A 24,754-nucleotide genomic window follows, 5' to 3' on the forward strand; every position below is an offset into this window, starting at 1 on the left:
GAGAATGTGGAGGACAGAGCTTGAATATTACAAAGATTCCAGTGAGAGGCCATCCAATGCTGAAGGTAGGTTTTGCTCTAGTAGTAAGATCTATTAATCCTGTTTCAATGTACCTAACACTATTGGTATAGGATGTGAGGGGGGAAGAAAATGAATGTGAGTAACTAACTGGCTTTCATATATGTACATCCATGTAAGTGCTGTGGATCCTGCACAAAATGTTTCCAAACAGACAAAGGTTTTTTTAATGCTACAAAGCAGAGACTACAGAATCTAAGACTAACAGCACGATGCTGTATTCAAGCTGAGACTCATGGGACCGGACAGAACACAGTAGTGTGGTCTGAGCACATGGAAAATTCAGCATCCCTGCAACAGAAGCATGCACTCACAGGAAGTCACCCAGACTGCAACACAAATGGTTGACAACTATACTTTCATTGCACAGCATTTAGAAAGGCACAAATAACTGTAACATCTCTGTACAACAGAGAATGTTATTGAAATTGTGAATCCTAATAACATTCCCAGCTGGACCAGAAAGTACAGTGACAGTAGTTTAAAAAGACTGTATACATTAGAGAGCAAATGCACATTCACAGCTGTTCCAGTAACCTAATCAGACGTAGTTCATTTTCTTGTGCATCAAACCTGGTTAGTATCAAACAGTAACTCTTGAAATTACATGATGCCAGCAAAAACAGCCTTTCAGATTTAAGCTTATTTCAAGTTTCACTTTAGAATGAAGCTAGTTTAATACACATATCAAACTCCTGAGTTCAGCTTTCAAATTTTGCATAAATTCAGTATAAAGTTGTGAGCAGAACAAATTTATGGTCATATCTTGGAGAATTCCATTGCCTAGCATCACAGAAATACAAGTAATCTCATTCAGCTTCCTGCAACTGCAGTATTTTCTAAATTTGGGAAACCCACACTGACAAATACTGTATTTAATCCCCCCCTAACCACCTCCTTTCCAAGCTAAACAGCCCTAAGTGTTTTAACAGCTTCTCATAGGGCAGTTGCTCTAGTCCCCTGATCATTTTGGTTGCTCTTTTCTGCACCTTCTCAAGCTCTGTAATATCCTTTTTTAGGTGTGGTGACCAGAACTGTACACAGTATTCCAAGTGTGGTCTCACCATAGATTTGTACAACGGCAATATGATAGCAGCAGTTTTATTCTCTATTCCTTGTTTAATTATGTCCACCATGGAATTTGCCTTTTCCCAGCAGCCGCACACTGGGTTGACATCTTCATCGAGCTATCCACTACCACCCCAAGATCCCTTTCTTGGTCTGTCACTGCCAGCACAGATCCCATCAGTGTATAGTTGAAGTTGGGATTTTTTGCCTCAATACGCATCACTTTACACTTGCTCACATTGATTCTCATTTGCCATTTTAATGTCCATTCCTCCAGTTTGAAGAGATCTTTTTGGAGCTCTTCACAGTCCGATTTTGTTTTAACAACCCTAAATAATTTGGTGTCATCTGCAAACTTAGCCATTTCGCTGTTCACCCTCAACTCCAGTCACTGATGAACAGGTTGAAAAGCACCTGGTCCCAACACAGATCCCAGAGGAACTCCACTGCTCACATCCCCTCCTTGTGAGAACTGACCATTGATTCCTACTCTCTGCTTCCTGTTTTTCAGCCAGCTCTCAATCCATAAGAGGACTTGTCCTCTTATATCATGACTGTGAAGTTTCCTTAGCAGCCTTTGGTGGCGGACTTTGTCAAAAAGCCTTTTGGAAATCCAAATACACACAGGCTCATTTTTGTCCACATGCTTACTGACACTTTAAAAAAACTCTAAAATGTTAGTGAGACAGGATCTACCTTTACAGAAGCCATGTTGGGTTTTGCTCAGCAAGCCTTGCCCTTCTATATGCTTGACAATTCTATCTTTAATAATGCTTTCCATCAATTTACCTGGAACAGACATTGAGCTAACTGGCCTGTAATTTCCTGGGTCCCCTGGAACCTATTTTATAATTTGATGTTACATTGGCCATTCACCAGTCCTCTGGCTGATCTAAGTGACATGTTACATATCATTGTTAGGAGTTCAGCAGTTTCTCATTTGAGTTCTTAAAGAACTCTAGAATGAATACTTCTGGTCCGGGTGACTTGTTAGTTTGCAGTTTGTCTAGACATTCTAGGACTTCCTGCCTTGCTACCACAATTTGCCCCAGTTCCTCCTTCGCCCCCTCCCAAAACTTCTGTCCACAAGAAAGTCATCACTTGATGCTTCCCTTGTCAAGCGACGAATATACATATATGAAAACTTGTCCTTAGTGTTCTCTAAAATAATTTTGGCCAGTTTTTTTTAACTATCTCGCTTTCCTAAGTTACCCAGTTCGCTGGTGTCCTTCTTAAAATAATGATTAAAACTGGATAAATAGCAACTAACCATCTAGATTACCATCACACTCTTTATTTTTAAACCACACCAGCTGATATACAGTTTGAGCTCACACAATGTTTCCACTCTTCCAGTTGAATAGCAGAGTGGGTGTATGGAAATGTCATCATTTTGGCAATCAATCAAACTATTAAGGCCTCTACAGAAAGGCCAAATGGATTCTGTTATGCTAAATGTGGTGGTGATCTGTTTGGGGAGGGGGGCATAGAAAAAAAAGTGTCCCTGGGCCCTTCAGAAAACAATAAGGGTTTTCTTTTTCTGGCCTAAGGTCTGGTACACTTTTGTTTCATTTATTGAGATATAACAGCAGAAATAACAACATAAGGTATTTAAAAATAGCATTTTCCCCTTCAGAAAAATGTAATGTTAGCAGGTATGGTGATAATGACATAGAAATAATATTTTATCAAAGAATATTTTTCCTGCATATCAATTCTTCGGTAGTATAGTCATAAAAACAGACTATTTGGGCTTAATCCTGTTTGACACCTCAGATCCTCTCAGGTAGGGTTGCCAGCTCTGGGTTGGCAAATACCTGGAGATTTTGGGGGTGGAGCCTGAAGAGGGTGTGGTTTGGGGAGAGGAGGGACTTGGGGTATAATGCCATAGAATCTACCTTCCAAAAGCGGCCGTTTTCTCCAGGCGAACTGATCTCTGTCGCTTGGAGATGAATTGTAATCCCAGGAGATCTCCAGCCACCAATTGGAGGTTGGCAACGCTACCCCTAGGGCTTTTGCTTGGTTGAGCCCTCCCATCAAGCTTTCTCATCAGCCACAGCGCAGCCTTTTTCACTGTCAGCTTCAGCATTACGGAACACTCTCACGAGGAGGGCCCCTATGGTATTTATCTCTCAAAAGAAATGTTAAGACTTTTCAAGTAGGCTTTTGGAAGCTAATCTATAAGCAGGACGTCTTGAGAGAAAAAAAGTTGTGAAATCGTTCTCATTGTTTGTTTTAGGTCTTAATTCAGGGTAGGGGGCTGTTAGGGTTTTCCTGCAAACCTGGGGCTTCGCACAGCCTTGTAGATAATTCCCTTCTACTACACATGGCCCCATTTTGCCTATTTTTGATCTGCACATTGGAACCATGTTCAGAATTAGATATAGAGATACCACCTGAAGATCATTTGCACATCAGTCTATGACTGGCCCAAAGCTCTTGACAGAAACAACCCCCAGCGGCTCCATCAGTGATTAACAGGACCTCTACAAGCGACTCAGCAGCTCTGTCCAGCAATTGCTGGTATCCCTTCCCCTCTGCAATCATACTAATTGGCCATTCTATGTGTTTAAATAATCATGAACACAAGGTCAATTTCCCTTTTGCCTTTTAACAAAATGTTGTTATTGGCACACAGAGCAACCTCTAATGCTGCTGAGCATCTGCAGTATGCATCAGCTGTATGAAAACGGTATGCTTGTTTACCTATGGGATAGCAGAGAGATATAAGAATTTTGGACCTTAGGCAAAAAGAATCACAGTTTGTTTTCATCAACTTATATTTTCTTGCCAACTCTGTAGCACTGCACCGGTTCAAAGTAGCATACAGGCTGTGTTTTCCTGTCATTAGTCTAAATTTTATACTGGATGGTTTAATACTTCTTAGTGCAGTGTTACCAGTGGTTTAGTCTTTGTTGTTTCCAGATGGAAAGAAGTGTATATGTAAAAGAATCTCTATGCATTTCCAAATGCTTTTTTCTAAGCACATGCATTGAAGAGGACTGTTGGATACAACTGTAAGCTTGCAAGTAGGTAAGGTAAAAAAAAAATTCACATTCCAATCACAGCTGATGGGTTTCACAGGCAAAAAGAAAATGAAACTATTTAACGAAAATAACCCAATGCACCCATTTTACCCTCTGAATCTCCAGAATATGTCTGTTAAGACTCTTTGGACAGGTAGCCTTCCAAGATACCAAGGAGCAGTTCTGGTGGATACTTTTTCATTTGGGATATAGATTGGCCTTTAGCCTGACAACCCTGGGAGGGAAGGTGGCATGATATAGTCCAGTCTTATCAGAGCTGATCCAGTCAGTACTTGGATGGGGGACCACCGAAGAAGACTTTGCAGAGAAAGGCAGTGGCAAACCACCTCTTCTTCTGACTTGCCTTGAAAGCCCCTTCCTGGAGACGGAATACATCAGTTGTGACTTGACAGCACTTAACATACATATGTTAGACTGACAACACTCTTGTGGCCTACAGTATGTGTCTGTTGTTCTCCAGACATGCTGTCAGACTCAGGACCAGACCCTCCACTGCCGCTGAGGGAGATGCAACTCCCAGCAGCTGCACCCCCACCAACAGATAGCCCAGCAGCTTCCTCGGTGACAACACAGGGACAACACCATGACTTCAGGGGCAGGCGGAAGAACTGGCTGGGGCTCAATACTGGCATAGCCCAGGGAAGATGGCAGTCTTCACTGTCAAGGCAGAAGCCAGAGGGGACAGACAGGCCTGCACAAGTGAAAGTAAGCCCAATGGCAGCCAGGGGAAAGCAGGGGGGGGGGACATGGACACTGAAGGCTGGCAGCCTACTCCAACCGAACCTCTTGCACAGCCAATAGGGCAGGAGTTAGGGCAGTTTTTTTGGGGGGGAGCCATCCAGCAGCCCAACAAGAGGGACAGGGGAGAGACAAATCACTGCCCTCCCTCAGGGAGAGACCGGGTACACCCAGGAAAGGGGTGGGGCTATTTGGACCTTTCAAGGCAGGTTCCTGAGGGAAAGCAAAGGAGGAGTCAGGGCACAGCTCTGAGCCAGAGAGAGAGACTGAGAGAACTGCTGACCCAGGGAAAGGAGAAGGAACTTTCTGAGGCCTGGGGAGACCTACCCACATTGCACAACAAGATGGCCAAGGGCCAGCCTACGGAATTGGAGAGAGGAAAGTCTCAGAGTTGTCTAAAGCCATTACCCTCTCCTTATCCTCTTATCTTCTGTTGACATTAGTGCCCATTGGGCAAAGGAAGAATGGTCCTTAATAGGAGGCCAGTGAGTAGGAGTGGGACAAGGGGCTATCCCATGAAATAGGCTTCCCAAGCTTAACACTCCTTGTTCATATACTGTATGTATGCCAACCATGTACTGTGCATCCTTCCAAATATTTGCTATCAGGTGGTTGAGTCCTGTGTGTTGCCTGAGACCTGTTAATTTGGCCAGCACACCAAAAGAAACATGAAGAAGTGATGCCTACTAATCCCATTAATGAGAGATGTGTAAGAGGTACAGGTATAAGAGGTACATCAGTGTTCAGAAAAAAGGAACAAGTAACCATTACCAGTACTGTGGATACCAGGCAAGGATTAAAATGTGCTAACATCTAGTCTACTTTCCCCCCCTTTATTCTGAGTGGAGAGACATCTGATCAGCCCAACATCACATAAAGTTTCCAAGAATTCTAAGCAAGGCAGAAGTGAATTAAGTAAGGATGGATTTCCAGGCAGTCTAGATTCAAACTTGCCACCAGAGGCAAGTCACATCACAACAGATGGAGGATGTTAGGATAGAAAGGTTGATAAGATAATGGGATGAAGGAATCCAGTATGTGGTGGTGAGTGTCACTGGCACTTTAGGATGATCTGTTTGGCCAATCACAGAGATACTCCTGTCCTACAGACATGGCAACATCTCCATCAGACTGTTTCAGGCAATGTATTTTACATTATTTTTTCTACACTATGATCTGTTTAGATTTATTTAGCCAACATTAACTGTCATCATCATCTATCTTCATTAAACATAATTTCCAGGGACAACTCTGTGATATATACTTATCAGCTAACTAATTGATTAATTGGTTAAGAGCAAGACAGCTATTTGACTTGGTAATTATTTAGGGATTTTGCACTGACAAGACAAATCTCATAAGGTATTCCCATTACGGCAAATGTGCCTTGTATGAGGGGGGGGGGGGAAGCCTTTGGCTCCACAGTACAGTTCCAGAATCCAAGTGAGAATTGACAGTACATACCAAAAATCATTCTAGTATATTGCTCAATCATGAAACTTATTTTTGAGTGTAGCGAGACACAAGAATGATTCCAGGGAGTTATTCCATGCCTAAAACAATCTTCCCTCAACCCAAGGCAAACTCACATCAATGTTCACCTAGTATACTGTCAAACTGCTTAGCTCTCTCTCAGACCTAATGTCTTCAAATCAGTTGTAGTCTCTTTCTGAATGTCTTTCTCCTCTACCCGTGGGATAGCTTTCAAGAGAATGATTCGCCTTAGGCAAATTCCCCTGGCAAGCTATATGGCCAAGAATCCATTCTTACTGATGAAGTGCTCCAGTCTTTTGGCACGGGCAAAGGAGGACGGCTTGCTTTATCACAAGACAGACTTCTTCCCAATGCCCCAGTGAGCATTTCTGCATGACAAGCCACAAGCCACTCCACACTGAGTTCACCTCAGCCTCTTCAATGCTTTTTCTGTCTCCTAAATTATCACTAAGTAAGAGGGCAATTAGGTTTCCGCAATTAAAATGATTTACTTACCATATGTAACTGCTGGAGCATCTCCACATATCTATGGAAAAGAGACGACAGTTTTATTAATTGCCATCCAGCGAGGGCTGAATGAATCACTGTGGAATGAGCAAGAAGATAACAGCAAACCAAATTTTAGCTTGTGAACTCACGCTTTCTCTGAAGACACAAGTTCCTGGGCGATGAGGTGAGCTCTGGATTGTCCTTCTTTCTGTTCAAAACAAAATGCACAAGGATCAGTACTGCTCCAACTCCTTGGCAGAGAAAGTAAAATAGCAATCTGCACACTGTTGGGATTTGGTCATCTAGAGATGTTGAGGTCATCTGGAGGCTAATTTTAGACATTTGACACATACAGCAAACCAACACAATGTCACTGTTGCACCTTAGTGTCACAATGGACACATACTATCTTAGTGTTTGTCAACTTGGAGAGTGTACAAGGTCTTTCAACCATTTAATGGAAAATGTTGGCCATATGTGGCAAAGATGCCCAAGAGGGTGACCTCCTGGAGAATGACAGTTAAGTGTGTAAGTGCTGTCAAGTTGCTTCCGACTCATGGTGACCCTATGAATCAATGTCCTCCAAAATGCCCTATCTTTAACAGCCTTGCTCAGGTCTTGCACACTGAGGGCTGTGGCTTCCTTTATAGAGTCAATCCATCTCTTGTTGGGTCTTCCTCTTTTCCTGCTGCCTTCAATGTTTCCTAGCATGGTTGTCTTTTCTAGTGACTCCTGACTTCTCATAATGTGACCAAAGTATGATAGCCTCAGTTTAATCATTTTAGCTTCTAGGGTCAGTTCAGGCTTGATTTGATCTACAGAAGGCATTTGATTTAAACTACAGAAGGTATAAAGAACTGTATAAATTACTCTTAAAACTGATTTACTTTTTAAAGGGATGCCACAGAAGTCATGTTCTAAAGTTTCTCAGTATGATAGCTACTGCAAGGGATTAGTAGAACAATATTGAATATCTCTGCTATCAGCTGCTAAAACACAATGGATAATAAAACCACAAGAGAAGACTGGGAGCTCAGTGGTAGAATGCATGGTTTGTGTGCAAAAGGACCAACTGCTACCATTTCCAATTAGAAAAAAGGTCTCATGTAGCAGAATTGGGAAAGGCCTTCTGCCTGTGGCCTTGGAGAGCCACCACCAATTAGAGTTGCCAATATGAAGCTCTGTGGACCAGTGATCAGACTAAACATATGGCAGCTTAATGTATTCATATATGCCGATATCACATACAATGGACAGAAAAGGAAGGCAGAAAGGAACAGTTTCAGAAAGAACTGGACTAGAGTCACTTCCTAGACTGTATTTGTTCCAACTAAATACATAAACAAATTCTTAATTTACTTAATATATTATAGAGCAAATGGTACATGTTTAAATATACTGTTTTAGTCTGGGTTGGCTTGTATCATTGCTTGATGATCCCACAATTCAAATTTGACATTAAAAGTTTGTTTTCATGAATATGCAAACATTCATTGTGTCACCTACATTTAATCAAACAAAAGTGAACATAGCAATAGAAAATACACTTTAAATATCCCAGTATTTATCCTTAGCCTCAGAAATAGTGTTAAAATCATAAAAAGGCATGTGCCACATTTCTGTATCATACTTAGGTTCAGGTTTTAGCAAACCAAAAGGAGATCCAAAGTTCAGGTTTTAGCAAACCAAAAGGAGATCCCAGATCACTTACAGTGATCCCAGCAAGGGGCTTTCAAGGTAAGTGGGAAGCAGAGGTGGTTTGCCATTGCCTTGCTCCGCAAAGTCTTCCTTGGTGGTCTTCCAAGTACCAACCCTGCTTAGTTTCTAATCTAACAAGACTGGGCTATACTACACCATTCCACATCCGAATGATCCCATACTAAATAAGAAAAACAACAAAGTGTACTGGAACACTGTAAAGGCAAACATTTTCATGGTGGCATATGCTTTTGTGGACTAGCTGTCAGATGTCTGAAGTGTTTTCAGCTAGAATAGACAGATGAACACAGGAAAAAAAGTTTGCAAGCACAGTGGTACCCAAAGGCCAGGAAACGCGAGAGGTAGCAACACGGGCCACTCTGCACGTCCTCTATTCACGGCTCAGCTGAGAGCTGCCAAGAAGCAGAGCATATTTCACCACTGGCCCAGGTCCGCTGTCCCTTGTTATATACAGTTTGTCAGAGTCTGTATTTCTATTAGTGATTAATTTGTCTTGAGCCAAAAGTCAAAACACTGGGACCCCCAGTGTCACACAGCCTGTCTAGGGCAACTTTTGAGACACTGTCTCTAGGCGTTGCCCTGTCTTGTGTTGTTTAATTACTGTTTGTTTAACCAGGAAATGAACTCCGAGACTGACGACAGTGTCCGGAGACAGACTTCTGGGAACAAGGAGATGGAGGGAGTTCTGATCACTCAACCATCAAGGTTCCTAACACCCAACGAAGCAGTGCTTAAAATATGAAGTGTTGCCACTTCATCTAAGTGATGGGGGGGGGGGGGAGAGCTGCTCTTTAGCCTAGTAGCGAGGGCTTTGTAAACTTCCTTCCCAGACTCCTGTTTCCCGGTAGCAGCAGAGGCTCCAGCCCCTGCTGTTAGTCTGAACTTTGGGTGAGGGAAGCAATGGATCTGACATAAAGTTCTGGCTCTCTGCCTAGTCAAGGCCCACTGCTTTTAATAGCCTTATCTTCCTCAGAATCAAAGGGCTTTTCCAGATGAACTTTTAAAAAAATGACTTCGATATTTAGCACCATTCTTCTACTAACCCTGTCCAGGCCCATTAATGTAATATTCCATTCTCAGACAGTGGACAGGGAAGCGGTCCAGCTGCAAAATTAAAGGAGATGTTAACTTTAACAGTGAAGAAGTGGAGAGAAAAGTCTAACTGGCTCCCCAATAGTCACTTTTTAAAATAGATAAGAAGAGTGGATAGGGTTACCAACCTCCAGGTGGGGCCTGGAGTTTTCCAGCGCACAAGAACCCCGGATCCCACCCCCTGGAAGCTTAAAATGTAAACTCTGATAGAAGGAAGTCAACTAAGGAAAGAGAGGGTGGTAAATGGAACGACGAAAAACCCTTTACAGAACTGCAACTGCAGACTACAACAAACCACAAAAAGATACAAGCCACAAGCAGCTACAAAAAACTGCCAGATCACCAAAAACAATCCACACACATACTCACAAATTCAATTTCTAGAACAGGCTAGTCACATCTATGGGAAATAAAACTAATAGGGTTGCCAACCTCCAGGTAATAGCAGAAGATCTCCTGCTATTACAACTCATCTCCAGCAGATAGAGATCAGCTCACCTGGAGAAAATGGCTGCTTTGGCCATTGGAATCTATGGCATTGAAGTCCCTCCCCTCCCCAAACCCTGCCCTGCTCAGGCTCCGCCCCCAAAACCTCCCACCGATGGTAAAGAGGGACCTGGCAACCCTAGACATTAAGCACATGCATTAATCAACAGTGCACAGCACAACAGGACTTCTGACCTTGCTCAGCTAATCTCTATATAAAAAGTTCCATCATCCTCCATTCAACAATACAACCCAATTGCAGTAGAGAGGCTCAGTACAAAGTGACTCTGGTCAGTAGTTGTTTTATATATGTATATATTTGTATTGTCTTTCTTCATGTCCAATGGTTGGATTATTTATCGCATTCTATGTATATTCTGGTCAATATGTGTCCTCTCTTGAGCTTATTTTATCCTGCCTTTTCAATTGATAATAATTTCAAAATTTTCTAATTTTTTTAAGTGTGGTTCTTTTAGTAGTTGCATTCATTATAAAATTATGGTTTTATAGACCACTCTCCAAGAAGCGTATATAGCAAAACGCATCGGGGCTTTACAAAACAATAAAGCTGTCACCTGTTACCTGGTTTCTCTCCCCCCCCTTTTTTTGGTTTACCCCTATCAGACAGACACATTTTCTGATGATGAGTCACTCTCTCCTTTCACTGCTCCAGCCCCTCCTCTTTCATGGAAAATCAAAACTAGGCTATAAAGCATTGGAATAGCTGCTGGAGCAGAAGGATTTCACCTGCTTAGAAATAATTTTGTTGCATTTGGAACCTTGCTGATATTTCTAAACTGCAAGTCATATCTAACTGCGCCTTCCAAACTCAGAATCCAAACCAGATGAAGAGAATTCAGGCCTTAATTCTGGAATTTGACCAAGACCAGTATGGAAACCTTACCACTACTTTGTATCCTAAAAGCCTCTTCTCTCTCCATTGCTGACAACACTAAGCATTTTCTACCTATCTATATGTTTTCATCCTGCCCTTCCTCCAAGGAGCTCAGCTTGCTTTCCACCACCATTTTGTCTTCACATCAAGGTAGGTTATGCTGAGTGACAGTGCTTGGCCAAAGGTCACCCAGTGAGTTCATGTTCTGAAACTGGGTTTCCCAGGTTTTACTCTGCCACTCTAACCAGCACACCATGTTGGCTTCTACACCAGTTCAGAGGCTGAACAAATATAATTATTCGAGATCCGTAGAACAGAATATATCTATATTCCACATATACAGGAGTTGCTATGGGAAGATGGGAAATAAGAACAATGAGAGACCAAATTCTCTAAAATGTCTTGAGTCATTTTTATGGATGAGGGAAATTCACCTAATACCAATATATACTACAAACCTATATACTCAGTAGCATCTCAGACCTGCTTCCAGGAATAGCTGCGTATTATTTACCTTGACACTGAACCATTCCTCGTATATGTTACCAATGCCTGTCAGTATCACCAAACTTCCATTTACGACAGTCCTGCTCTTTTTTCTGACCTCCTTCTCTAGATACCACAGTGAAGCATTGCAGGCAAGACTGTCACTCCACTCCCTCTAACTGCCATTGGCTGCGCTGCTCTGATGTCACAGAGGGGTTGGGCAGTGTGAGGCAAAGCAGTTTCATGGTTAGGCAATTATTAGAATTTGAATTCCAAGTCCCCTGAGTAATATTTCGTAAATTCAACTGGAAAATATGGCAGCTGCCAGAGGCTTGTGAATGGTACCTCGTTGATGCACATCAACTAAGTAGCTTCAGAGTCTTTAGACAAGTCAAGCTTTCTACTGTTATATTTGATGGTAAACAATGTCAGAGAGAGAGAGCAAGAGTACTCAACATGTATTTGCAGTAGCAAACATAGCTGTAACTTCCGTCTCCTGCTGTCTTTCATAGAGGGTGTACCGCACCATCTCCTGGGGAATCTGTTTAATTATATACATCCTATTGAAAAAGCTGTCTAAATCCATCCCTTCCTTAAGGGACGCAAAGCAGTCATTCCCCAGCACATAACTTATTTTTGAGGAGATTTTAAAAAATAAAAAAAGAAGCGTGTGGGTAATGCTTCATTATACAAGGGTTAAAGGGTTGCAAAACAGAATGATTAATGGTGCCTGGAAACCAATCCCACCCAACAGAAAGATAAGAAACAGCAAAGACAATCTGACATGCTGTGACACTCAGGCTGCTGCTGCTTGGCTCTTTGCAAACTCTTTGTGGCAGAGCCTGCTGTTTCCTTTATTTGCAGACAGGTCTGTTCTGCATGCGGCAACTATTCACCACCCTGTCCACCCTGCCCTGTTGCTGTACGTTTCTGGCAGGGCGCTTGGGTAGGGGGATGGAGAATGGTGGTATTTCATTCCGGGTCAAAAACTAAATAACCACGGCATGAAATTCTAAAGGTATACCGTCCACTTTTAGATAAGGGCATAGCCCTTAGGGAAGGGGCTTCCAAAGGACACCAGCATCTTCATGAAATATTAGCATCAGATTTAATTTTTTTGAATATTTGGTATAGGTCATAGAGTTGGAAGGGACCATGAGAGTCATCTAGTCCAACCCCCTGCACAATGCAGGACATTCACAACTACCTCCCCACCAACATCTCAAGTGACCCCTAATCCATACCCAGAAGATGGCAAAAAAACAAACACACAACCTCCACTATCCCTGGCCAATTTGGCCTGGAGGCAAATTGCTTCCTGGCCCCAAAGTGGCGATCAGCACTACCCTGGGCATGTGTGTGTGTGTGTGTGTGTGTGTGTGTGTGTGTGTGTGTGTGTGTGTGTGTGTGTAAAGTGCCGTCAAGTTACAGCCAACTTATAGTGACCCCTGGTGGGCTTTTCAAGGCAAGTGATTAAGCAGAGGTGGTCTGCCATTGCCTTTCTCTGCAGAGTCTTTCTCGGAGGTCTCCCTTCCAAGTACCGATCCAGTTTAGCTTCTGAGATCTGATGAGATCGGGCTATACTATACCATTCCACATCCCTTAGTATAGGTTGGTGCACCATTAAAACCTTTCCAGTTCTGTAGCCAATGGATCAGATAAGATTGATAAGATGACAGTTTTATCAGTCATCGTGCAGCTTGGAAGGATATTTGTTAACCCAATCAAATTTGGGATGGGCAGGCTCTTTGGTTCTTTATTATTACAGTCCACAATCAGTAGAATGGGCAGGCTCAAAGTTTCCTTCCAAGCCTCTTCTTGGTCAATCACTTCAAAAGTCTGAATAAGGATTTTAGGTTCCTAGGATAAGAAATTAAAACTTATTTTACAGCTGAGCCAAATGGTGGAATATGAGTCACAGAGTCTGAGCTGTTCCCAGCCCATCTGTCACCATATTCTTGTTTCCTTCCCCTCCTGGATGGGCTTTAGGATTTTATTGCCCCCTGCATTTCACAAACAAGCCCATATTATTCTAAGGCACATTTCATCTTCTTACTACAGGCTGTACCTGCATGTAATTGGCATCTAGCTGAAGCATTTTCTACACAATCCTATGGTCAGTTTACACTGGCTGTAAGGGTCAGGGTTGGATCCTATGACCCCCTTACACTAAATCTAATCAAACGATCCCCTACCACTATATCTTCCTCCAGCAGATGAAGGCTTTTTTTCAACAAAGAAATACTTTTTTCTATCAGAAGAAGGCTTTATCTGTCAGAAAAAAATCATTCTCCATTGGAGGAAGACTTTCTCCCTTGAAGAAAGATGTAGAAGAGGATCATAGGATCCAACTTAGTGGAACGGAGCCATAGGATCCAACCCTCAGGCTTCTGGGCTACATTCAGATATCAAGATAAACTATATAACTTGAGCTAGTGTTCCAATCATAAATGGTTGCAAGAGGTACTGATGCTCAGCAAACTGTGGTTTGAGAATTCAGTTGTCACAGCAAACAGTAATTAGTAAAAACTGGTTAATAAACCAGCAACAACCTTATTTTGTAATCCCAGTTTGGTGCCAACCAAACAATTGTGTTTTGCTTCACCATCTGCATTTGAAGATCACAACAAAGTGGAGCTTGATCAAAACATGCTTTACAAACCATGATTTATTTGGTGTCTGATGCAGCCCAGCTACCAGTGCAATCCTAAAAAGAGTTACATCCTTCAAATCCCATTGACTTCAATGGGCTGAGAAGGGTGTAATTCTTCCTAGGAATGCATTGGAAGATCAGTACATCTTGAAGATAGGCCAGCAGTAGAAACTCTATGCTTAGCCTGATGCCGCTATTATCGTACCATGGCTCTGCCTATGTGTGTGTCACATACACTTCCAGACAACTGTTTTACTTTCCTCTCATTTCACTCTCAACATAAATTGAGTTTCCCCTTGGAGAAGAATCAAGCTGAGTAGACATATGAGGGAGAATCCTCCTAACTCCGCATGTCACATTAACTTTGGTGCTGAACCCCAGGCAGCAGTTAAGCATAATGAATGTTACTTTTTTATTTCTTCTGCCTCTAAAGGAAATGATGAGCAGGCCTACACCACAGCTGAAAATGACTTACTATAAATCCAAAATCACGCTTAATTGCTTCTGTTATAACCTTAAAACATCTGTATCCTGAGTTTTTTTCTTATATAAACATTAGCATTATTGCTGATATTACATTAATCCGGTTTCATCTTCACAGTGAAATTTTTCTACTTTGCAGATATAACTCTCAGCTTGCCTGCATGAACATAACTTCTAGAGTAGTGATTATCTTAGAGCCAAACAATAGGCTGCTGGGGTAGCCATGTTTGTTCATTCACATGTCTCCGCTGTCCACATATAAAACAGCAGCAGTCTAATTTTTACAACCGAAGGTGCAGAGGGGTGTGGCGAAATTAACCTTCCCCGTTCCTAGGGATGCCAGCCTCCAGGTGGGACCTAGGGATTCTCTGGAATTACACCTCATCTCTAGACTGCAGAGGTCTGTTCCCCTGGAGAAAATGGCTGCTTTGAAGGGTGGACCATAAGGCATCGTACCCCACTGAGGTTCTTGTCCTCCCCAGACTCCACCCCTAAATCTCCAGGAGTTTCCCAACCTGGATCTGGCAAATCTACCACCTTCATCTCCCAGAGGGGACCTGGCAACCCTACCCATCCCCCAGTCATATGTCATTGATTCATGCATTTTTCTTCCAAGGCCAACTCATTACTGGTGTTAGAGAAGGACAGAGGAGAAAAAGTGCCTCGTTTCTAGAAAAAGCATATGGAAGTAAGGTGGAGAAAGAAGAAGCATTTTACTCCCTTTACCTACATTTAGTTTTTGTTGCAGAAATTAGAGCTCTCCACCATCCTACTTGATAACTAGAACAGAGCTGACCTGTGATGATAGATACTGTTCCCCCTTTTATGTCAACCTTGGCCCTCATGGTCTGCCATAGAGGTGGAGCTGGTTTATCCTCTCATGCTGCAAGGCCTATTTTCTCCTTCGACTCACTGACCAATGACACCCCTGCACTCCCACTTTTCAAAAAATTTGGAAACAAAAGTGGGTGAGGTTGCGCAGGGAGGGGTTTGGAGGCGTGCAGGACATCGTGACGCCGGAAAAATAGGCTCCTGCTCATCTGAAGCGAACCAGGGGTAACGGTTTGGGTCCTCAATCGCTAAGACGGGTTCGTTTTAGGTCGACACAACGCTCGGCCAGCAGCATCCGAGGTCTCGTCCGTTTGCGAGAATTTGGTCCGGCTTGAAAATGGAAAAAAGCAGGGAGGAGACTGGGCGGAGACAGGAGTAAGTGCCCGTGTGTTTTCGGCCACAGTTTCCCCCAACCCGGGTTACTCTGATCCTGGCTGAAATGGGGAATAAAGGAGGTTAAAGCGACCATGCATAAATGACCATAGAGTCCACCCTCCAAAACGGTCAGTTCCTCCAGTGGAACTGATCTCTGTGCTCTGAAGACCTCCACCTGAGACTCGGCTGAGACTACGATATCACTAGCCCCCAGCACAATGGCCCCAGTGTGCATGGTGAGTACTTTCACATGTTATAACAGTGAGGAGGAGAAGTCACCAGAGAGAGGCCATTATGGAGAAAAAGAGAGGCCACACACATAGCAGCACAAAAAAAGGGGTGGGGAAATCACACAAGGAAAGAATGCAGCACTTCTACTGAGGAGCTGAAATGTTTGCTGGTGTTCTTGCCGCTGAATGCCTACACAGAACAAATAGCTGGTCCCTGGTACTACATCTACATGGATTTTTGGTTCTTGGGGGGGGGGGGAAATGAAACACTCCACTGACACAGCCTTCTTATCTAAAAGTGGCCATTTAATGGGGATTTCATGGGAAATGAAAGGGAAAGTGAAAAGAAGCTTTGTCCTCTCCCCCCAGCAATGCTTTCTAGTAAATTCTTTGTTTTCCAGTCTACAAAAAGCAAGGGCACCTTGGTACTATGCAGCTGAGTAAATATACACAGTCAAGAGGCACACACATGTAAAAGATGGACCGAATATGCCTCTAGCTTTAGCAGGGGTGAACTAGAGAGAAAATTCCAGTTGCTTTAGCCTATACGAAGGGCAGCCATTTCTCTGTGGGCAATCATAGAGGTTAAAAAATGACAACCTTCTCAGCTGGGACTTCTCTAGCCTGACACCATCTGCCAAAGAATTTTTTTTAAAAAAAACCCACACATTCAAATGCACAATTAAATTAAATGAGCCGATCCTCAAGATACATTTTTAAAGAAAAATAAAGCCCAATGTGACTTCTAGAGAAAAAATTTTTCTCTGAGATAAAGGTTATGTTGGCTAAAACCCTGAAGGTAGAATAAAGTGGTAACAGAGCAACAGGCTATGTACACTGTGGTACCCTTGAATTCCTCCTTCATTTCAAAAAGTATTGGCTCAGCAGAGCAGAGGAGCCCAATTGTCAGGTCCTGACTAAAGGCACCTGAAGAAGGGCTCTTGCCCTGAGCAGGCCAGGCCCTGGCTTCAGTTCAAGTCCTTGGTTCACATGCCACAAACTCTGTATAGTTTCACTCATCCTGTTATCCTGTTATTCGCCCATCCTGCTAGCCGCAGCTATTGTGTTGTCTACTTTGTCCTGGGAACTGTTATCTCAGAATTGTGTAACTTTGTTTTACTTTCTCAGGTTGGAGTGCTTTTAATCCTGTATTCAACCTATGTAATGCCATTAGCAGCCTTGCTCTGTCTTTATACAGTTAGGTCTTTTATTTGCCTTTTTGCTCCTAATAAAGTCTTACTGCTTCAGAGCCGCTTGCCTGGATGAGTTTGCTTTGGGATGCTAGGGGCAGACGCCTGATCCTTACACCAATACACAGGGTTGCCAGGTCCCTCTTCACCACCAGCAGGAGGTTTTTGGGGCAGAACCTGAGGAGGGCGGGGTTTGGAGAGGGGAGGGACTTCAATGCCATAGAGTCCAATTGCCAAAGGGGCCATTTTCTCCATGGGAACTGATCTCTATCGGCTGGAGATCAGTTGTAATAGCTGAGATCTCCAGCTAGTACCTGGAGTTTGGCAACCCTACCAACATACATAACTATGTAGTACTCGGGTTTATGTAAAATTACATAGAAAAGAGGGCACCTCCTTAAACTCAGCTAAATCAAAGAGCTTGGAATCTCTCATATAGCAGATCCTTTGCCATCTGCCACAACTGGGTAGAAGCGGTGTTAATACAAAGCACGCTTTCTGGATAAAGTAAGAAGATCTTATCTGCAAGCTGATCTCATGCCTTTATTCAGGCTGATATTCCCTTGAGAGGTAGAAACCATAGACCCACCAGCAAAACATTAAAAAAAAGTAAGGTTAGCCCTTGCTACTAGACCTGCCCAAACATTGTTTTCACAAGATTAGCTCATTTCCAAATCCCTGGTACTATTTTTGGCATCCAAACCTACCTCCATCTGCCAACTCTTCTTAAGTGACAGTTCACTGAAATTCACTCTTGGTTTACAGCTACTTCATCTTGCTGTAATGATTTCATGACTATGTTGGGTATTTGGACAGTTTATTTTTATTTCGTCACTCAAATGTTGCTTTTTGAAAGGGTAGCTAAAGTTCCTATAGAATCTAAGAGGGCTTTTTCAGAAAGAGTCCCCATATATACAATAACCAACTTTGAGAAGTATTATAAGACTAAAGATATGCCACCAGCTTTCTAAAACCCTGCCAAGAGTTTGTATATTATACTTACAACACTATAATATTACAATATTGTAATATTACCATGGGGGGAAGCATGAGGACTAATGAGGAAGAAATACCCTACTGCCCATATCAGCTCCAATTACTCCCAGTCCTCTGGCTCCATCTTCCCTTCCATCCTCTGTGTCCACAAACACACACACCCCAGCCTCATCTGTCTGCCTCCCCCCACCCACTCAGTGCGCTCTCCCTTCAACTGCTTAGCCGGCCTTGAAGGGAGGGGGGAAATCCCATTCCCCACATACATTGGTCTTGTTCTAGTCACTTGAGAATGCCAAGTCCTCTGACTGGTGTAAAGTGTTGTGGGAAATCTCCCAAAAGTTCTATCACCCTTTACCAAGCACCATGTTCTAGGTATACTGTGTGATGCTTGGGGAAGGACATTACAGATTCTCCAGATTTCCTGGTACACTGTTCATAAGGTTGGCATGGTTATAATGAGTTGCTCTGATAACCTAAAATGGCTTCTGAGATCTTGAAAGGAGTTTTTTGTCAGATCTCTGGTATCAGAGACCATTTTGTTTTGTGATGTCTGTGCTTGCAGATAATTTTCATTCAGCTTCAGATGCTTCAGCAATATCTGAAGGTCTTTTAACTGGGCTGAATTAAACAAGAGGCTGAATCAGAGAGGCCTATCCAAACCCTCTCGCTTTGTTGCCTAACCAAGATCTTGTTATTAGAGCATGTCCACAGCTGAAATTGTAGCTGCTTCATGTAAGCATATGTGATGATTGCCAAGCAATGGTTCATTTGTGCACAGTTTTCCCATATTGCCCATTTACCAGAAATAAACATTTCAGGCAAAAGAAAGAAGGCAAAACAAGAAGATTCCATCCTTGTCTTGGTTCCCTAAGGGTTGCCAAGCTACCACTACCCCAGGCAAAGGCTGCATCCACATATCAATGGATGTTTTGTCATAACCATTCATCTCCTGGATCCTCCTGTCCAGGCACATGTGGATCGTAGCAAAGTGTCCCTTGAACCCCCCCCTTCAGAAAAACACACAAAAGATGTTCAATTGAAACAGGTATATTGCTAGCATCCTTCAGCAGCATCTTGCCAGGCACCCAGGGGCCTCAGAATTTTGTATCCCTAGTCTCTCCTTCATGGTCATTCTGGCTTTCCTCCTCTTCATGTATTATGGTTGCCAGGTGTCTTCACAATTGCTGGTTGTTTGATTTGGGGGGGGGGGCGATCACACGTGCACTGGCATTTGGGAGGTTTGAGTGCTAAAGTGGCCACAGCAATGCAGCGATTCTGGGGGGGATAACCCAGAAGTGACCTGATCACATTACACATGGCCACACATGTGTGCGATCGATGATCTGGAGCAGCCAGGTGGATTGGCAGGCAATTGCCCGCCGAAACCACCCACCTGGCAACCCTATCATGTATGCATCTTTCTCTCCCTCTTCACTTTCTGAAATATCTGTTACAGGCAAACGGCAGAAGTGAGAAAAACACAGACTTTTACCTTGTGGATGAGGCTGGAATCTCCCTGATTACTGTCTTCATCTCCAGAACTTTTCTGTTCCTCATCTGATGTGACATATTCAATGGGAATTGCAGAGATAGGGCACACTTTGTAAGGCTCTGTGTAGGCACTGTGAACAAAGGGAACAGGTTATCCTATGGACACTGTCATGGACATAAACTCCAAAAGTGCTGTTAGTGGCAAATTCAGTAAATGTGAATTTGGACTGTGGTCTTCATTATCTCTGTGCAAGTCTAAGCCGCATCCACCCAAATCCAAAGCAAATCGGTCTTCTATTATGGATAAAGCAGCTGTGCTATCTGTGCAGTATTGGGCTGATGGAAGAGAGAGGACAGGGCAATTTCACACCTTTTAATATAATCCCCTTACCTATATGGATACTAGTTCCCATGGCACCTGCAATTCCAAGAATTAACTTTTCTGGAGTCAGACAGGACTGATGGGGGGGAGGAAACAAGGGAAATATCTACACCTATTAGCACCTTCACCTGATGGAACACTGGATCCAATCCATTGTCAGTTTCCACACTAAAAGGGTTTACAAATTATTCACAATACTGCAATTAGCTATGTGCTAATTAATAGAGGTTGAGTTTGAACTCTTACAAGATAACTTTTGTTTGAATTTTCTATATCAATATATCTAATAGTTAATATGCCCCCAACTGTGAATACTTAAATATATGGATTGGGGCCATGTGGCAAGGAAAGAGATTTTTCAACAAACTTGATAGGACCCCCCACCCAAGTTTCCAGAAAAGTCTGAGAAGTTTAAAGACATGGCAGAGGGTATAAACCCCCCAAATAGAGGAGCAAGTTATCTGCAAGTGCAGTCAACTTAAAGTCTGAGAAGTTTAAAGACATGGCAGAGGGTATAAACCCCCCAAATAGAGGAGCAAGGTATCTGCGAGTGCAGTCAACTTATCATCTGTGTGGAGGGGAAGAGGAACCAGGAGATCCAACTCTCCCTGATACAGCTCACCTTCACCTATCTTCTGGAGAATGGCAGGCCAGGAGGATCAGTGAGAGCCACCACCTCCCCCAACAACAACAAGGTAGTGGTGCTGCAGGCAGGTGAGGAGGAAAAGGAGCTGCTGCTGCCCCCCTTCAGCCAGCCAGGTAACTGGACAGGGGAGGTAGGTCAGGAGCTACTGTCACACACCCCCACTGCCAAATGGCAGGGAGAAAGATAGATGGATAGGTGGGTGGGCACTGCCACAGCAACCCCCCCAGTAAGCTACTTGCTGACTCACCCACCCATTAACTCAGTGACTCCTGTTGGGTGGGGAGCAATGTGGTTGGTGAGGAAACAGCCACTGCTGCCCCTCATATCTTCAGCTAGGCAGACAGGTAGGTTGGAGGGAGCAGGAGCCCACACTCCCCCCATTACCAAGGTGGCAGAGCAGCAGACAGCCAACAGATGGAGACCAGGACCTGCCACCGCCAACTCACTGACAAGCGGGTAGGGAGAAGGATGGACAGGGGAGGGATGCGGACCACCATCACTGCCCCTCACCTCTGTCACATCAACTGCAAGGGGAGGATGGGATCCTTCCCACAAGTCTCCCCACGTGTGTATTATAAAATTGCATGCGACTGTGCTGTATACATACATGGGAAGACAAGGATGGAATCCTAAAATCTTTCCAGAATAAAACAAGAAGATCTATCTAGCATATTTGTATCCCACTATTCATCTAAGGAGCTCTGAATAGCATACATGGGTTCTGCCTTCCTCGTGTTATACTCTCAAACACTATGTTAGGTAAGTTAGACTGAAAAAGAATGACTGGCCAAAGAAAGGGATAAATCCCCCCTGTGGCAAAGGGCGTACAAGAGGATTATTCAGTTAATGAAAGAGTTAGGAGTAGAGGCCATGTGCCTCCTGGTGGAGTCTGGGAGGAAGAAACAGGAGAGGGTGCTGAAGTGGTTTTAGTTAGGGCCTACAGGTACGAGCAAGCCCATTCCTGAAGGGGGTGGTGGATCCTCAGTGGCTGGGAAAGGCGCAGCCGCACCGCCTCCTCTGAGGCTTCCCAGCCACTGTGGAGTCATAAAAAGCCTTTAATAAAAGTTTTAAAGTAAAAACAGGGGGACATGCCCCATAGCAAGCAGCGAGGCTGCGCCACCCAAAAAGGCAGTGCGGCCCTGCTGGTGCCTTCACACTGGCATGGGCTTTCCCTTCCATAAAAGCCCTGCTGGCGTGGCTGCGCTGGTGACAAGAGCCGGTGGCTCCCGGACACTGGCGCAGGGTCACGCCGCCCCCTAAGGAGCTTTGGCCCTCCCTTCAGGAATGGGCTCAAATTGTATAATATGTAAATAAACACATTTAGTTTCTTCGTAAGACCCCGGGACCAGTTCGTGTAGAATCTGGTGGACCTTTCTAAGCCCCCATTTCAACACCCCCTTCTCCAGCACCATTACCTGTATCCCTATCAGCTCTGCCATGGCTGCTTTTAAGTCCAAATTACAGACCAAGGGTTCCAGTCACTGAACACTGTTTGACCCTGGGTGGAAAACCTTTGAAGAGTAAGCAGCCACTCATGATTTCAACACATTTCTGAGCATTCAGAAGACATTTTCAGTTGTGTCAAAACTGACCACAAACTCACTTGAAATAACCCTTCAATAAAAGTCAGCAAAAATCACCTCTATGTTTCTGGTATATAAGGAGGCTGAGCTGAAAGAGTATTCAATGGATATTTTTTTAAAAAAAATCTTACTCCAAGAAAGCCCTGGACTAATTATATAACACCTCAGGTAATAGCTCATAACAATTGTTAATAATGCCTGGAGTACATGATGAGACCATAATGGATTTGAAATGAACAGCAACTGCTTAGGGAAGAAACCTGTGGCACATTTGCATTGGAAACATAAAAGGCACTATGTCAATGTGAGTCATTATGATTCCCCTAAGCGCGCCGTAGGCAACTCATCACCTTTATGTTTCTTCTTTTCTGCTACCTCCAGTCCTTAATTCAGCAAATAGCTCCAGGACGAAGAACAGCCAAAGACTTTCTCTTCATTGGGCACTGATGTTTCTGGCCTGGCGAACCTATTATTCACATTCCAGCAAGTATGTGGTCCCAAATCATGTTACCCTATTTTGCATAACTTGGTCCAAGTTCCTCATTGTTTCCAGTAATAAAATACTTCACATTTATACGGCACTTTCAAAGTGCTTCTCTTTCATGAGCTTTTTCTAATCCTTACAACAACCCTTAAGGTTAGGTAGAATTATTATCCGCATATTAACGGGGGGGTGGGGAGGGATGAGACTAAGAGAAAGTGGCTTGCCGGTGGGCCAAAGCAGACATGGTGCAATAAATTAGGGTTTCTTGGGAAATTTTAAAAAGCAAATTAGCCCAATGGTAGGGACGGGAGCATTCTTCTCATGCCTCTTCCATTGTTTAAATTGCCCTTCCAAGGCTGCTATTAATTCCGCAGAAGGGAAAAGGCAGGTACTAGTGCTGTGCCTCTCTTTCCCCCCATAGAGAGCTAATTGCACTTGTTCATATCCCAGAAGAGAGCTAGGAGGAAATGGTTAAATGCCTTTTCCATCCACCCTCCCTCAACAAGGGTGCTATTAATGTATGTTTAGGGCAAGATTCTTGCTGAGTACAGATGTTTTCCTATGCATCCATATTCATACAGGGTATTTATGCTTCTACACCATCCCAGATGCTAGGAAGCAGAGGTAAGGAAACAGGATGAAGGGTATGAGACCCAGCCATGTCTTGGTCTTGTTGCACTACATGGCAAAAGTTAAAATGGCCTGTAAGAACAAGCAAACTAGCTAGCAGTTTTTTAAAATGTTATTTCAAAAGTAACATAAAATTTCTCAGACTGGCTAAAAATGTACATAGCGTTATAGTCAGACAGGTTCTGAGGAAGACAGGAAACCCTGTATTCTATGGCTTCCTGAAGGGTTAGAATGAAAAATACATATATCACATTAATTCTGTCAATACATTTTTAAAATGACAAGTGATTTAGCAAGACGATCTTTCCAAATGGGGCTGGAATGAGATATGATGTTTCCTGGCATAGGTATTCGGTGCACAGAAACGGTATGATTACAAACGCATCCCCTTTGCAAGCATTAATCTTCAACTCTGATTATTTATGATGGGCAATATCTTTTCCATCTTGGAAAGCTATTATTCTTTACAATACAAGAATCTTAAGCAAAAAAATGTCTTCCGTTAAAGGGCAGCAGAATTTGTCAACAAGTTACAGATTTCTTTTGTTCAAAAGGCTAAAGAAGACGAAGGCAAGTAAAAACTAATACGGAGGTGGGAGATGCTTCAAGGTAAGAAAAAGTTTCAGTGCTATGGCTAAATACAAACTTCAGCAGTTGATTCTTTTCTTCATCAGGACACCTAAATAAGAGCAGGCCACAGAGATAGTGCTGCCATGGAATGAGCGCTACATATCTTTTGATGCAGCTGCAATCTCTGGCTGTTAACATGGGATAACTCTGTGAAAGCAACTTTTTTTTCCTCCCGTTTTCATTCATCTTATCGATATAGATATTTCATTTCAAAAGTTCCATTTGTTTAAATTATATTGATTATGACCTGTTTGCATTTCCATTGTTTTAATGGGAAAATTTCTGGCTATAAATTTTTTATCTTCCACTCAATTAGGGATCCTTGCTGGTCAAATTTGAGAGAGACAGGAGAAGAAGCCCAGTTTCATAGCCAAAGAAAGACGAACGCATGGGAATTAAAGGCAAAACAAGCGAACAAATGAAATGAATAGCATTTATTATTGGTATTTCCATTTGTTTTTATTAGCCTAACTAAAGTAATTAATTGAGGTTTCTTTTTGTGGTTCTTTTTTCATTAGTATGGGAATGAATTGCACATTCTTACTGTCTGAGAAGGCA

General features: G+C 43.1%; 1 protein-coding gene across 4 annotated transcripts in view; it reads right to left on the reverse strand.

Moving 5' to 3' along the window:
- FGD5 (FYVE, RhoGEF and PH domain containing 5) overlaps positions 1-24,754 on the reverse strand; it is a 177,047-nt gene that overhangs the window by 83,378 nt on the left and 68,915 nt on the right. For all 4 annotated transcript variants that reach the window (XM_056859429.1, XM_056859413.1, XM_056859421.1 and 1 more), the window contains exons 3-5: positions 19,843-19,972; positions 7,064-7,122; positions 6,921-6,951 (exon numbers count right to left, since the gene is read on the reverse strand). In XM_056859429.1, coding sequence (XP_056715407.1) covers positions 6,921-6,951; positions 7,064-7,122; positions 19,843-19,972 — 220 coding nt within the window. The remainder of the gene's footprint in view (positions 1-6,920; positions 6,952-7,063; positions 7,123-19,842; positions 19,973-24,754) is intronic.

The sequence above is a fragment of the Euleptes europaea genome, chromosome 1, assembly GCF_029931775.1.
Source record: "Euleptes europaea isolate rEulEur1 chromosome 1, rEulEur1.hap1, whole genome shotgun sequence".
Lineage (NCBI taxonomy): Eukaryota > Metazoa > Chordata > Lepidosauria > Squamata > Sphaerodactylidae > Euleptes > Euleptes europaea.